The 14,218-nt window shown below is 50.3% G+C and overlaps 6 protein-coding genes across 6 annotated transcripts; 1 reads left to right on the top strand and 5 right to left on the bottom strand.

Annotated features, from left to right (window-relative positions):
- Positions 1-77: 77 nt before the first annotated feature.
- FTJAE_8721 (uncharacterized protein) lies at positions 78-859 on the bottom strand (the record flags this gene model as incomplete). The annotated part of the gene is made up of 3 exons (XM_037355568.1): positions 78-334; positions 395-548; positions 608-859. The coding sequence occupies 3 exons, from the start codon at positions 857-859 to the stop codon at positions 78-80; spliced, it is 663 nt and encodes a 220-aa protein (XP_037204214.1).
- A 937-nt stretch (positions 860-1,796) lies between these two features.
- Positions 1,797-2,750, bottom strand: FTJAE_8720 (uncharacterized protein; the record flags this gene model as incomplete). Its single annotated transcript, XM_037355567.1, has 3 exons — positions 1,797-2,018; positions 2,077-2,419; positions 2,476-2,750. 3 exons carry the CDS (start codon positions 2,748-2,750, stop codon positions 1,797-1,799), a joined length of 840 nt encoding a protein of 279 aa, XP_037204213.1.
- A 553-nt stretch (positions 2,751-3,303) lies between these two features.
- On the bottom strand, positions 3,304-7,805 carry FTJAE_8719 (regulatory for the arginine catabolic pathway; the record flags this gene model as incomplete). The annotated part of the gene is made up of 11 exons (XM_037355565.1): positions 3,304-3,351; positions 3,402-4,792; positions 4,845-5,125; positions 5,264-5,412; positions 5,797-6,254; positions 6,316-6,450; positions 6,500-7,095; positions 7,146-7,349; positions 7,398-7,590; positions 7,647-7,745; positions 7,796-7,805. 11 exons carry the CDS (start codon positions 7,803-7,805, stop codon positions 3,304-3,306), a joined length of 3,564 nt encoding a protein of 1,187 aa, XP_037204212.1.
- A 1,280-nt stretch (positions 7,806-9,085) lies between these two features.
- FTJAE_8718 (sugar transporter) lies at positions 9,086-10,909 on the top strand (the record flags this gene model as incomplete). The annotated part of the gene is made up of 6 exons (XM_037355564.1): positions 9,086-9,482; positions 9,530-9,990; positions 10,055-10,081; positions 10,143-10,395; positions 10,444-10,485; positions 10,539-10,909. The coding sequence occupies 6 exons, from the start codon at positions 9,086-9,088 to the stop codon at positions 10,907-10,909; spliced, it is 1,551 nt and encodes a 516-aa protein (XP_037204211.1).
- Positions 10,910-11,149: 240 nt separating this feature from the next.
- FTJAE_8717 (uncharacterized protein) lies at positions 11,150-12,475 on the bottom strand (the record flags this gene model as incomplete). The annotated part of the gene is made up of 1 exon (XM_037355563.1): positions 11,150-12,475. One exon carries the CDS (start codon positions 12,473-12,475, stop codon positions 11,150-11,152), a length of 1,326 nt encoding a protein of 441 aa, XP_037204210.1.
- A 419-nt stretch (positions 12,476-12,894) lies between these two features.
- On the bottom strand, positions 12,895-13,826 carry FTJAE_8716 (D-arabinitol 2-dehydrogenase; the record flags this gene model as incomplete). Its single annotated transcript, XM_037355562.1, has 2 exons — positions 12,895-13,209; positions 13,260-13,826. 2 exons carry the CDS (start codon positions 13,824-13,826, stop codon positions 12,895-12,897), a joined length of 882 nt encoding a protein of 293 aa, XP_037204209.1.
- Between the last annotated feature and the right edge of the window lie 392 nt (positions 13,827-14,218).

The raw sequence follows: 14,218 nt of genomic DNA, 5'->3' as shown, positions 1-14,218 counted from the left end.
ATCATCTTCCTAGCAGCGTTCCACCAACCCTCCATTGCCAACTGTTCTCTCCGGAACAGGGAAATAACTCCGATATCTTAAGCAAAGTTACCGCTGGCAGGGTATTCAGTCGAAGGCTTGGCCCCGACGTTCTTGACGATGATGGTGCTGCCGGTGGAGCTGGTGATTCTGACATCGACGGTATCGACCTGAAAGCCGCTGGGGTTCTCGAAGAAGTTGTAGTCACGTCGGGTCGTTCCGGTCCAGGTCTTTCCGCTGTTGGTGCTGACTTCGAGGCTCTTGACGGGGAGATTGCTGTTGCGGACTTGCATGCTGAACCAGTGGGCGCTGGTGCCTGAGATAACGTTAGCTGTTGGACTTGGGGTGTGGCAGGAGAAGCATATTGCCAACTCACCTTCTTTGTTACGAAGCACCAAGGGAGTAGTGATATCACAAGAAATCAGTCTCCAGCTGGTCTGAACTAGGCCGTTTGTACCGCCAACAGCAGTAAAGGCATTGTCAAAGAGATCCAAGTGGCCCTTGTTGCACTCGTTGCACTTGTCGACGATCTAAGAGCAAGATACATCAGCTCACACCACACAAACCATCAGACCATAAGGGTACTCACCATGGCCTTGATCTTCTTGCCAGTTGGGCCGGTGACTTCGATGCAGCTGCCACAAACTCCAGCATTGTCCCAGTTGGGGCCAGAGAAAGCAGTGCCATAGATGCCAGAAGGAATCGTGTAGGAAACAAAGCCACAGTTGCCCCCAGAGACATTGCCGCCGTAGTGAGTTGAAGTTCCAGAAGTAACCTCGTCACTGAGATATCTTCCAGCAACAAGAGCTGGGCCAGCAAGGAGAACAGAAGTGAACTTCATGGTGAAGAGGAGAACGAAGGAGGATCTTTGAAGTTGGATAAAGGAGTAGTAGTCGATCTGTGAGTGACCTGTGGAAGTATCATCAGCTTGAGGAATATACTGGCCATTTTATACTCAGAACATCACAAACAACCACCTACTCAGCTATTCAACTTCTGACCTCAACTGATTCAGTCTCAAGGTCCTCTAATCTCCACCCGGGAAGCCCACGGGAACTAGCAGGGGTTCCCAGTCGGCAGTTGGTCGAGAACTTCGGAGCAACGCGTCCATGAAACCGCCAGCAGCGAACAAAAGACACCCCGGTTTCATCTAGATCGTGATGAGCGTGCTTCAGGAAGAGACAGCAATTCGGCCGATGTTTCGGTATCCCACGGGGAGCCATCCCAGCCCAGCAAGGGGGACCCCGGCCACTTTGTTTCAATCAGGCTACTTAGCCGCCCACGGCACCGTTGTAGTACGATAGATTGTGTTTAGAGTTTCGTATTGGAGTGACGAGCTGTATAAAGACTGGTGGAAAGTAGCTAGGTATACATGTTCCGCCATGGTCTTTGAAGACTAATGCGTACGGCATGTAACATGAATCGCAACCGAATAGGCAGTTCGGTGTTTCCTTCGTCTATCGGGATCCCCGATAACAACCTATTTGAACTTAAAGTTCTATCGCGGTCAGCTTGTTAATGGCCTTATACCTTTATAGATGATCTCCCGAAAGATCAGCACTTACCTAAACAAATTCGATATGGGCTTCAGCAATGAGTAAAATGGTGCCATATCCATGCATGTCGTGCATCCATGATCAGTAGGATGCCACTAATTCATTCAGCTGAAGTTGTCGTCCCGACAAAAAAATCAAAAAGGTCTTTTTTATCCCAGTCGGCCAATGCTGAGCAGGTTCTCAGCCCGGAACCAACTTGAACCGACAGGTAGCTCCGTCTGCTTACAGGGCAGAGGAGATCTCCGCGAGTAGGCGTGCCCGGAAGGTCTTGTAGGGCCGGAAAAGGATCTGCTTCATGCCGATGGACAGCTCGGAGGCCATGGCATCCTTTGGCTTCTCCAGGTCTAGGGGATACTCGAACTTGCTAACGAAGGCAAGCGAGAACTCAGCGGTATAGAAATACATGAAGTCCTCGTTCTTGTCATCAGTTAACGCGGCACAGGTCTACACTAGTGTTAACAGGCATCCTAGGCGAGTCATGTAAGAGCAGGGGTAGGTTTACCTTGAATACATGATCCTCAGCGAAAGGATACTGGGGAGAGGTTTTATCCTCTGCCTGTGACTGAGCAAGCCCTAGAAGGACACAAAGGATGTAGGGGTCACGCCACTGATCCTCGGGCTCAATCTTCTTGACTCGCAGTTCTCGCAACCACTTGGCTGCAGGGTCATGGCGTAGGCGGTTGGGAAGAGGGAAGAGGCCTTCACGGAGGTTTCTGATCAGGTTCCCCTGAATGAAAGCGAACGCCCCAGCGTAACTATCATCGCTAATCGCTCCGCGCTGATTGAAGATCGCGCCCTGAAGATCAAGAGGTCTCTCTTCACCAAAGCAGAAGTACCCACGAGGACTAGAATCTCAATGTCAGGATCTCAAACATGGAGACACGAAGGTCTTGGTTCTTACCGGAGGAGCTTAAGAGGTCCGTTGTCACAAATCAAGAGCTTTAGGTTCTTGTTCTTCATCGAGGTTTGCGCGAACTGTCTGACGACTCGATAGTCAGACACCTGGACTGTTCCGTCTTCAGGATTTTCAGATACATCGTCGGTGTCAATTTCAATGAAAGAGGCTTTGAGAAGCTGAAGGTGAATCTCAGACCACTCGAGGGGATGAACCCAGACACGAACTCGAGGGTTCTGGGCGATAAGATCATGAACACGCTTGGGCTTGGACAACGACATGATGATAAGAAGACAGAGAAGAGGAATGAGTGAGGATTGAAATGAATGTGATGCGATGCGGAAGAATTATAGCTTGTTGAGATTCCAGGTAGTTGACTGGTGAGGGGAATCTCAATGTTGACTTGCGCTCAAGAAGTGTGGGATTATTTTTGACCTATGACAGTCTCACCTATTTTCCCATAGCACGTGAGCCCCAGCAGAAGGCCTCCGCTCAACAACGTAAATATCAAAAACGTTTTCCAAATTTCACAGTCAACTCCTGAACAGTCTCGGACTTCAGCCTACAAAAGATTCATTTGGAATTAATCTTGAAAGTCCATGAAACAAAAGCCAAGTCCCAATGGACCTACAAACGCTAAATATCACCAAGAATATCAACTGCATACCTCCGTCTGTCTTTGACCCATTGGTAACTCCGAATTTCATAAATCATCTCGTTCATACAGTTGACAAGGAACACTTGTAGAATTCCTTCAGATCGTCGACTCTCCATTTTGTACTCCATCCACTCTCTCTTTCGATCCGGTCCAACATTTCCAAGATCGCTTTATGCTCACTCGGATGGCTCATGCATCTTCCGGCAATCCACAGCGGTTGCACACTATTCGTCCAGGCCCCGTGGTGCTCATTCGACATGCTTATGCCGCATACCTGTCTAGCATGCCAAAGGATACTTCTTGGTTTTGAAGCATGACCTAGCCGTACTGTCGATGGTTGGTTCTGTAGCATAAGAATCGATGCTGCGTGATGCATTTGATTCCCAGACATGGCAGCAGGATTCGAGTACAAAATCGTTGGAAACGGCGAGGACTCGCTCGAAGGAATTGTCATGATGGGATGCAATGGGGCTGGGCGCTCTTGGTACCATTCAGAGATATACTTCCACAACTTCAGCCATCGAGTCCGGAACTTGGCTTCATCACGAGTTGGATCAGTAGGGGAGGCAGCCAACAGATCCAGCACTTGAGCCGTGAGGTACACAGCGTAGTTAGCCCAGTCCTCGAACGTTGGAGCATTCTTGAAGAGCTCGACATCGTTTTCAATCGATAAAGTCTTGGAGGCCCAATGGCAGATAGGAATCAGAGTCTTGACGGACGATATGAGGCCGCCGCAGATATCCATACGCGCAAAGCACCAGAATAAGGCCTGCTCTGTCCCCCCTACGAATCCATTGATGCCAACAGCTTCCATGAGACTCGCACAGCCATCGAGATGGCGTTGCCATGCCTTTGGTGAACAGCTCAACATCTCCAGCACGCACAGAATGACACACGTGGCGATGACCGCCGTTCCACGGGTTGGTAAATGTGGGAGGAGCATATGAATGGCTTCCTGGTAGAGGGCGAGGCTACGATTCGTCGGTAGTGTATGCTTGAGTTCAAGCTGTCGTGCTGAGAGGGCCAGCATTGAGTATCGTAAGTGGTCATTGTCTTTGCTCATTGTAGGGATAATCTGCTGGAAATGGCGGTCTCGGTCGAATTTGTCGAGCCAGGGGGCAATTTCGTCAAAGTAGTTCTTCCATAGCGAGCATTCCTCTTGCTGAGAGAGTAGTGGTGTCTGAGAGGGCTGAAACTCCTGTATTGGGATCGTGATCTCGGTCTCTTCCAGGGAGACGCCGCCTGAGCTTTGAACCTCTATATGCGGCGTTGTTGATCTCGTTGGGGCAATTGACCGTGTCTCTTGAATGAGATGATTACGAAGTGTCGAGTGTAACTCGTGGTACGCAGAGCCTGGCAAGAAGATGCCGTCCTCGGAGATACCTTCAGGGGTAAATGCTTGCATCTGGTCGATGTACGGATAGTCTGCTATCATGTCAATTGGGACCGCCTCCATGGAAACCTGCAGGGCAGGATCAATGTCGACTGAGGAATGAGATTGCCCGTTTTGGCTGAAGTAAAGTAGATCGGCTACGGCGTTTTCGGTCTGGCGCTGTGATGTCGGTGATGAGATATCGACTACCGGTGGTCGCTGTATAGAGACATAGCCACTTGGCGTATTGTTTGCGGCGCGAGGTCTTCCATTGCCGATGAGGTTTGAGCGACCTAGAAGGATGTTAGATATACAAACGACCCATGATGCAGGTCAAGTTCATACCAGAAGTGCTTGTCCGCGCACGATCGTCACTAGTCTCGTTATCCTCCTCCTCTGTCTCAGCACCATTGTAATCACGAATGACTTCATCCGTCACATCCAGAATCTCAAACTCTCTTGGCTGCCTCCTCCTCGCCATCTTCCGCATCGAAGGATGCCGCGCATTTAAGCATTGAGCATGCTCGGCTCGAAACGCTATCTTGAGACCCCATTCGCAAGACTCATTGCGACGACGACACGTTCCACAGGCTGGTCGACTCTCATCGCATTTACGCTTCTTTCGTCTGCAATTGAGACACCCGGAGCGGGTCCGCTTGTGCTTGATGGGTTCGGACCGGACTCGGGCCCGGGATGCGGAGGGATTGTTCATAAGTCAACTGTAGCCGGAGTTGAGATTCCGGGTGAGAATTGGGTGATGTGACTTATTGGGAGAGTGAGTGGAGATGAAGGCGAAGGCGAGAGTGAAGATGTCCAAAAGTTGGAGAGGCAGGGCAATTGTAGACGCCAAAATCCGGGGTCCGTCCTCCTGCGGTACCAGAAAGGACTCGTGATCGGCAATTGTTCCAGAAAACTATTAGAGGGAACTAAAACAATGACATGATCTATTGATTTCCAGGCAATTGATGCTAAAACGAATAAAACAGCGAGTCTCTTCTGGTTCCCCGACAAACAAGTCTTCAACTCGAAACATTGCTCAACTGGGATTAGTTTACCTCCGCTTACAATTGCCCTTTGTGCCCAGGACAGGCAGCGTGACGTTGTTTAGTGGGTGGACAGTGCTCTTTACCCTGGTCTGCCTTGACTGTACTTGGCTAGACCACCATCATCAGCAGGCTAAAGATATTCGCCAGGAACTTGTAAGCGAAGAGACAGTTCCCTCCAATTGCCGACTGCACCAATCACCTCAATTGGCTCGAGTATCCAATCCGTCGCAAAGACCTTCGAGAATACTTACAACACCAAGAGCTCCGGGGTCAGGAATACCGCCCTCCTCGTCGAATCTGTCCTGCCCAACATAGCTCGCCCGTCCTAGGGCCGCGACCATCTGCCGTGTACTCTCAGCTCCCTTGCGTGCCTCTGCCAGAGCAGCCCTCAGTGAGCCATCCCGGGAATAGTTCTTGACGAATGGTATAAGCGCGTCCATTAGTGTGCGGTGACCGATTCGTGCGGGCGTGTATCTGCATAGCTCGTCCAGGCAGCTCTGAAGAGCTTGTTGTATGAACTCGGAGACCGTAAGCGATGGAGACTCAGTGGTCAATTCTAAGAGTCGGTTCGCTACAGCATTGAGGAAAATGGCATAGATGGCGCCCGATGTGCCACCCATGCTCCTTTCTGCGGTTGTCGCTGTTCGTCGGAAGACTTGGCCGATGTCAAGAGAAGCTGCGTTTTCATTTTCGAACTCTTTTACGAGACCTGCACGTTGACACGATTAGCATTGCTATATGCCGATTGATGAGGCTTGGTAAGGACATACCAGTGACTCCATTCAGAAGCGTCTCTCCACAATCTCCATCACCAGCCAGGGTGTCGTATTCTGTAATCTTGGGCTCATCCCTTGCTGTTGTTTGGGCTACTGATTCGATGAGGACCTTGACAAGCGATGTCGGCACTGTGAATGATAAGTTTAATGTTCAAGGATTGCTTCATACTTGACTTACCGTTGACTCCCGTCTCCCTAGTATTGGCCTTCGCAACAGGGACTATCGTCTCACGCTTCGATACAGACTCTGCATCTGTTGCCCAGCCGTGGATCGAACGTGGCCAAGCCGGTGCCGTAGTAGGAGCGTCAAGCAAGTCCCTCAACTCATCGTCGAGTGACAGTAGAGTGACAGAGAAGCCGGGCCCGTCAAGAGAGGTGATAAAGGTGCCAACAAGACTCCTTTCGATGTGTATGCTTCGTTGCACTAATTGCTTTACCACCTCATCTGCAACAACACCAATCTCCAAGACACTCAAGCCGCCCAGGTTGTTGACCATCAGAGCTACCCGCTGCCCCTTTCCTGGTTGCCACATATTGGCTTTGGGAGTGAACATCATGCCCAATGCCTTCTCAACTGTCACCTCAAGGCTCGTAATTTCTTCACGCTTGACACCCGGCTCGTTGTGTATCCCCATTCCGAATTCGAGTTGGTCATGGGGAAGTGCTTCTTGAGTCGTCCGTCCGGGAACACTACATCGATCGAGACTCGCCGCGACAGTGGCCATTTGCGAACCGGCTTTTCTTGTGGTAGAGGCGACTTGCTCAAGGGAGGCTCTGTGTAAGTCGGTAAGCTTTGGCTCGGTCAGTACGATGGATATGCATACCCCTGAGCTGCCTTTGCACCAGCGATCTTATGGCAGAAGACTGTTCCTGCAAGACCACGCTGGCCGACAAGTGTGTTTCCCTCGACTGACACATCATCTCCAACAATGACCATCTCAACTTTTTGTCCGTCTGCCTTTGCCTTCTCTGCTGCGAGGCCGAAGTTGAGCTTGTCGCCTGTGTAGTTCTTGACGATCATCAACGATCTACCATTGATTAGCCAGGCACTCGGCTACTATGGGGTATAAGCGTACCCTTTCGACGACTTGACAGTCTGTAGACCTGTAAGGATCTGAGAAGCGGAAGGGGAGGCAAAGATCTCGCCAGCGACCACGACGTCCAATGCTCCCGCGCCGATGTATCCTGCGTGCGCGGGTTCATGACCAGAACCTCCACCGGAAATGAGGATGACTTTGTCATTAGTCTGATCTGTTCGTCGATAGAGCACTGAAGGGGTCGTCAGTATATGCTTGCTTGTGTGCTGTTGTAGGTCACGATCTCACCCTTTTCTGATGCAATAAGACTCAGCGAAGGGTCTTGGAGGATGCAACTCCTGAGGCTTCGCTCGACTGAGTTGGCGACGCCATTGATGAAGCTCTTTCCTGAGGGCTTTGGTCAACAAGTGGCTCGTCTTGCTTCCACAAGCACATACCGACTGTCATAATTGTGAGGAGTGTTTGTCGTGTGTTATGTTGTCGAGGTCACACAAAGCGCTAGCCCTTGCAAGCAAAAGGAATTGTTTGCTATTCCATCATCTCTGACACCGAATGGCATCTTTATCTTATGGTTCTCAATAGGGCGTTCCCAGATTCCTAATCCGACCACGGTTCTGATGCTCTTCGCGAAAGTGTCAGCAAAACATCAAACAGCCGTTTGAGTATATCTCACAGCGAATCGGATAAGGGAAGTATACGCACCATTGGAGAATGTACAATGCGCAAGGTGCAGGGCATCTGCAAGCGAATTAGTGTCGTCCCTAACGAAGATGGGATTGCCCATTCTGGGTGAGGAAGAAAACTCAGGACCTTGACCCTAAGTGATAAAGATATTAGGCAAATTTAGCCTGAGCTTAGGGGATTCTTTGCTAAGTTTATTTCGGCACCCTATATCAAGGTTCGGTGTTTTCTTGCCCCTTGAGGCCATTCTGGGGTTGATCGTACTGCAGTGAGGAGTGGAGATGGGGAGGGGAACTTCAACTTGTGGCCGATCTTGGTAGGTATAAGCGGACCTTGACAAGCATCCAATTACTTCGGCATCGAAACCATGCTTTTTCTTTGATCAATTGAGCAATTTCAAGAGTTGTTGCGCTTGCATCCTCTGGAATTGAAGCATTTGTCTTTCTTAGTTGCACAAGGAATTGACTATTGTTTGTGGCTGCATCAAAAAGACCCCTAAGAAAGAACCTACGCTTAGGCATACTGCAGCTGTCCCGCCTGAGGATACCACGTATTCCACTACATCAATTGCATGCACAGACAGATATTTTCGCTAAACCATCCATCTTCAATAACACCCCCAATCCGCAATTATCGTATCATCTCGTCGGCTACGACTCACATTTTCGCAAAAACTGGGCAACTCACGAACCTCATCCCTGAATTCGGCTGCCTAAATGCCCCATATTCTCTCCAGCGCTTGCAAATGCCTCACGACTCTCGAAACCGGAACCGTTGGTCTAACCCGCAAAAACCCCAGATGATCCAATGTTACGGTACAGTGGACTCCCCACGGGGAACTGGCGCCCATGCCACGGCCTTGGAACGAACCTTGTTTTGCGCGAGTCAACAATTGATCTAATTTTCTCGTCGCCGAATTGTCACTTCGGAGCAGTATATATTGATATGGAGTCGCCCCATCTTTTACTGTTGCGTGACTTATAGCATCAGCATTGGTTGTTTGAATAGCTTCTTTTGATCTCTTCACTTCTTGTCAACACTTCATCATGACGATCCTTGTTGGAAGACCCTTGGACTGGGCCATCACGGCCACAGCTGGTTCTGGCTTCCTCCTCTTCGGTTATGACCAGGGTGTTATGTCTGGTCTGTTGACAGGTACTGCATTCACCAACACGTTTCCCGAGATCGACACTACAGATGGCGGCAATGGCAGTTCTTCTCTTCAAGGAACAGTGGTCGCTATCTACGAGATCGGTTGCTTCTTCGGCGCCATCTTCTGTCTCATCTTCGGCGAGTACTTTGGTCGTCGCAAGTGTATCATGATGGGCTGTGTTGTTCTCAGCATCGGAGCCGCTCTCCAAGCATCGGCGTTTGGGATCCCTCAGATGATCGTTGGTCGTATTGTAGCTGGTCTCGGAAACGGCATGAACACCAGTACAATTCGTAAGTTGCCCCTGACTTTGTCACAGATCTTTACTAACAGTCTTCAGCCGTCTGGCACTCTGAACTCATGAAAGCTAGCAACCGTGGCAAAGGTCTCGCCATTGAACTGGCCATCAACATCTTCGGCGTCATGCTTTCATACTGGGTCGACTACGGCATGTCCTACGTCAGTAATGACGCTCAGTTCCGTTTCCCCCTTGCCTTCCAGATCTTCTTCGCCATTTTGACCTTCATCGGAATTGTTCTTCTTCCTGAGTCTCCTCGTTGGCTCATCAACCATGACCTTCACGACGAGGCACGAGAGGTTCTTTGGGCTGTGCGCCGAGATGCCAAATCTATCTCGAAGGAGGATGAGACTGTCAGCCGTGCCATTGCTGAGATTCAGCATGCTATCAACGAGGAGCGCGAGGCGGCGCAGACGAGCAGCTTCAAGGCTATGTGGAAGAATGGGGAGCAGAAGTTCCTGTATCGAACAATGCTTGGTATTGGTGGACAGTTCATGCAACAGGTAGGGCACCATATTACAACCCCTTTTCCTCTTTTTGATCCTCGCTAACACTCTCTTCCAATAGCTTTCCGGTATCAACCTCATTACATACGTAAGTCCACTCAATGAAAGTGCCATTCCATAAGTCTCGGGCGACTAACACCAAGTTACAGTATGCTCCCGTCATCTTCCAAGAATCCGTCGGCATTTCCCATAACCTAAGCCTCCTGCTTGCTGGCTTCAACGGTGTCGCCTACTTCTTCTCTTCGCTTATCCCCATCTGGATCATTGATCGTCTCGGTCGCCGCAAGTTGATGATGTTTGCCGCCGCTGGTCAAGCAGTCTGCATGGCAGTCTTGGCTGGAACCGTGTCTACTGAACAACCTGGCCCCGGTATTGTCGCCATTGTCATGCTCTTCTTGTTCAGTAAGTCAGCCCCTGAAGATGATACCAATCTAGCTAACTCCATGGTAGACTTCTTCTTTGCTGTTGGATTACTCGCCATTCCATGGCTCTGTAAGTCAACGCTCCCCAGTGTCTCCCAGCCCAGCCCAACTAACAAAGTACAGTGCCCGCCGAATACGCTCCCTTGGCCATCCGTACTCGCGCCGCCGCCCTTGCAACAGCCTCCAACTGGATCTTCACCTTCCTCGTCGTCGAGATCACCCCCGTGTCCATCTCAAACATCGGCTGGAAGACTTACATCTACTTCTGCATCTTCAACGCCTTCTTCGTTCCCCTCATCTACTTTTTCTACCCCGAGACCCGGCTGTTGTCTCTCGAGCAGATCGACAAGCTCTTCACTGGTCCAAAGGTCTTGCTTCACTGGGATCACAGCATGGGTGTGCCTGGAGAGGCTTCTGAGAAGAGCGCCAGTGGTGAAACTGGCGAGACTGAGAGTAATGAGAAGTTTGAGACTGAGGTCCATATGAGGGAGTAAGATGGTGGAGGACTTGGGGTGAGCGAAAAGGGGACCGTTATTCCCCTGCTTATGTTGGATCATGCTCAATATGATGCTCAATTTATGATCATTTAGTACTGTATTATATATGCTATTGGCTTGGCAAGGACCAAAGTCATTGTTTACATCGGTTTAAGAGAGCAGGAACTGTAACATAATCCCATTGATTGAAATCGGTCAAACATATGCCGTGGAAAGGCTACACTTATCTTTCCATAACTATTTCCAAGAAAACCAATTGGGTTTCTTCTTGTCGGCCTCCTGCTTCTTCTTCCATTCAGTTTCCTCCTGTGCCATCCAAGCCTGCATCCTCATACACTTCTCCTCCATCTGCGCATCCGTCAAGAACCCACGTCCACCATCTTCCGCAGTATCCTTGTCCCGTGACCCAGAGTATGAGCCCTTCGTTACACCTAACACATCACACAGTCCCTCGGACTTCTCCATGAGCCATGTCCCATAGCGGAGACCATCGCGCCAATGTGGAGGCAAGGTCTTGTATCCAAGCAGTGCTCCTAAAAGAGCACCGGCAAAGCAAGCGTTTGTGTCTGCATCCCCGCCTTCCATCGTCAGATCGGTGATGAGCTTCTCAAAGATGGCAAGCTGGGAGCATAGTTGTCCGGAAGACTTGAGTTGGCGCAGCGCTAGTCGAAGAAGCAGGATGCCAGAGCCAAATGTCTTGTAAACGTATCCGATCTTGTAGCTCTCATCCAACTTGAGGTCCGCGAGAAATTCAGCTGTCGCATGCTTTCTGAACTCGTCAATGTCCAGGCGAGGCTCGTCTTTCCTGTCCGGATCCTGCAATTCTTTTTCGCGGAGCTCGTTGTACCACGTAAGCCCAGTTTCGATCAACTCATCAACATGTTGCTCTTCGTAAATCTCCCCGAGGACAAGGCCACGAACAAGAGCCGTGCCAATGGCGCAAGAGACTACACATCTGGGATCAACGTGTGTGACGACAGAGAAATCTGCTGCGATCTGAAAGGTCTCCTCAACGGACTTGGTAAGACACATGAGGCCCAGCGGATGTGTCCTCATCAGACTGCCATTGGGCGCAGCATTGTACTTCCCCGTCACCCAGAACTTGCGCGCTGTGCCCTCAGGATCATCTAGATAAGATTTGCTGCGCACGATCCCACCGACTGTACGTCCAAGACCAAGAGGCAGGGTGTCCAGTGCTCTCAGCCCCATGCGCACCCAAACTGACAGCCTTGATGCAAAGTCTTGTGGGTCAAGCTTCTGGCCATCGCTATGAAGGAATGAGAGCAGTATCAGAACAGCATGGTCGGTATCGTCTGTCCATTCTCCAGTACGATGGAAGTTTCTATGATGGTCGCGTCGAAAAGGCGTTGCTTCTTCTGCAGGGAGCAATGTAAACTTGCGGTCGGGGTATGCTTTTGCTGAGATGTCGGCGGACAGAAACTCTGTGTATAAGCCAATTGCGTCTCCAAGCGCTGAGCCGAAAATGGTACCGATGATACGATCTTGGAGGTGCAAAGGCTCCAGCGCCTTGTGCGCATTGTCCGAGAGGGTTATAGAGGCCATCGCGATTGATTGTGATGTTTTTGATTGAATGGCACGGCCAAATATGGGTACCTGGTTGTTGCCTTTTATATTGGATATGTTCAGCTGAGGCAGCCAAATTACTGAAACTACGTCGCAAGGCTTCCGCGACTAACACCAGAGGTTGAATTAGCGCCATGATTTTGGTGGTGGCAGTGTGAACGCCATAGACTAAGGTCACCTGGCGTTTGAATAGCTCACTGAGGTAAATAACTTTATCTCTTTTTCATGCGGCCTTAATTGAGCTCCAAGATGACATTCCGCCGCTCGTTAGCAACGGGCTCGCTCCTCAATGTAGTGGAACGAGCGGTCAAGCAGTTGATCCCCGGACCGTTGCACCTTTCTGGGACATCCCGCAATCAAATCGTAAAGTTTATTGTATTAACAAACGCTCTAATCAATCATGCAGATGCGCAATGTCCTCCATCGACCCTCAAATCTGTTCCATGAACGAATGAAGCACCCTCAGACAGCAGGAATACCGCGGGGGCCTTGAAGTCCTCAGGAGCACCCAGGCGGCCCAGCAAAGCACCCGCCATCCATGTCTTCTCAACCTCGGGGTTCTCTTGAAGCAATTGATCCGTCATGGCCGTTCTGATGTATCCGGGAGACAACGTGTTGACTCTAATACCGTACTGACCCCATTCTTGAGCGACCGATCGGCACATTTGTTGAACAGCAGCCTTGCTGGAGTTGTAAGCTGTGCAAGAGAGACCCTGTCTTATGTTAGTTTTTGAGTATGCTCAATGATTCTTCGAGGACTTACTCGGTTTGCAATGTTGCCTGACATGCTTCCAATGATGACAATGCTTCCAGGGCTGTTCTTCTCTCGCAGAACGCGTGCTGCATACTTGCAAGTATTGAAGACACCAGTGACATTCACTCGCAGGATACGGTCAAAGTCGGCAGCTGGGTAGTCCAGCGCCGCAATCTGTTGCTGAATGCCGGCACAAGCAATTGTGCCCCAGAAAGGCGCTCCCGACTGGTCAGCCTCAGCAGAGATCTCCTTCATCGCTGTCTCGACAGACTGCTCTTCTGTGACGTCGCATTTTCTGTATGAGACAGAAGCCTTGTTGGCTGTGGCGATCTTGTTGAGCTGTGCCCACTCAGCTGGTGATGGCTCCTCGAGAATATCGAGGCAAGCTACACTACCGCCGGCCTCGACAACGGCAATGGCAAGTGTGATACCCAGACCGCGAGCTCCGCCTGTGATGGCGACGGTCTTGTTCCCGAGGGAGAAGAGCTTGAACGTTGATGCTTTTGAGGCGGGTGTTTCTCTGGTCTCGGGCACATGGGCCGGGAGCTCAATATCGGATACGATAGCGGGAGCCATTGTGACGGTAAAGTTGTATGGGTATCAACGAGGTCGTAAAAGAATGGCAAGTGAAGAAAAAAATTGAAGCTGCCGGGAGAGAAAGGTTTTGGAAACGGACGCTCGTCAGGATATACCATCGACGGATATCCATTTCTGGAGGCACCGAAGATGTGTTGAGTCAAGCATTACCGTCATGGGGTTCATTTGGAAGGTCGATGCGAAGAATGATGTGTCTCAAATTGAGTTTGAAGAGCGATTCGTGGTTGATTTGACGAGGTAATTGTAGCCGGAGGTTGTCACATCTCACTACGACAGTCGTGGTCTTCGCTAAGATCCAGTATTTCCAGGCTGAAAGAGGGGGACAAAAAGATTTGGCGAATGTTGGGCAAGACACAAATACAAGGAGGGTC

The sequence above is a fragment of the Fusarium tjaetaba genome (assembly GCF_013396195.1).
Source record: "Fusarium tjaetaba strain NRRL 66243 chromosome Unknown NRRL66243_c0000191, whole genome shotgun sequence".
NCBI classification, from domain to species: Eukaryota; Fungi; Ascomycota; class Sordariomycetes; order Hypocreales; family Nectriaceae; genus Fusarium; species Fusarium tjaetaba.
The sequence above is the reverse complement of the archived record's forward strand: the minus strand, read 5'-3'. Positions and strand labels throughout refer to the sequence as shown.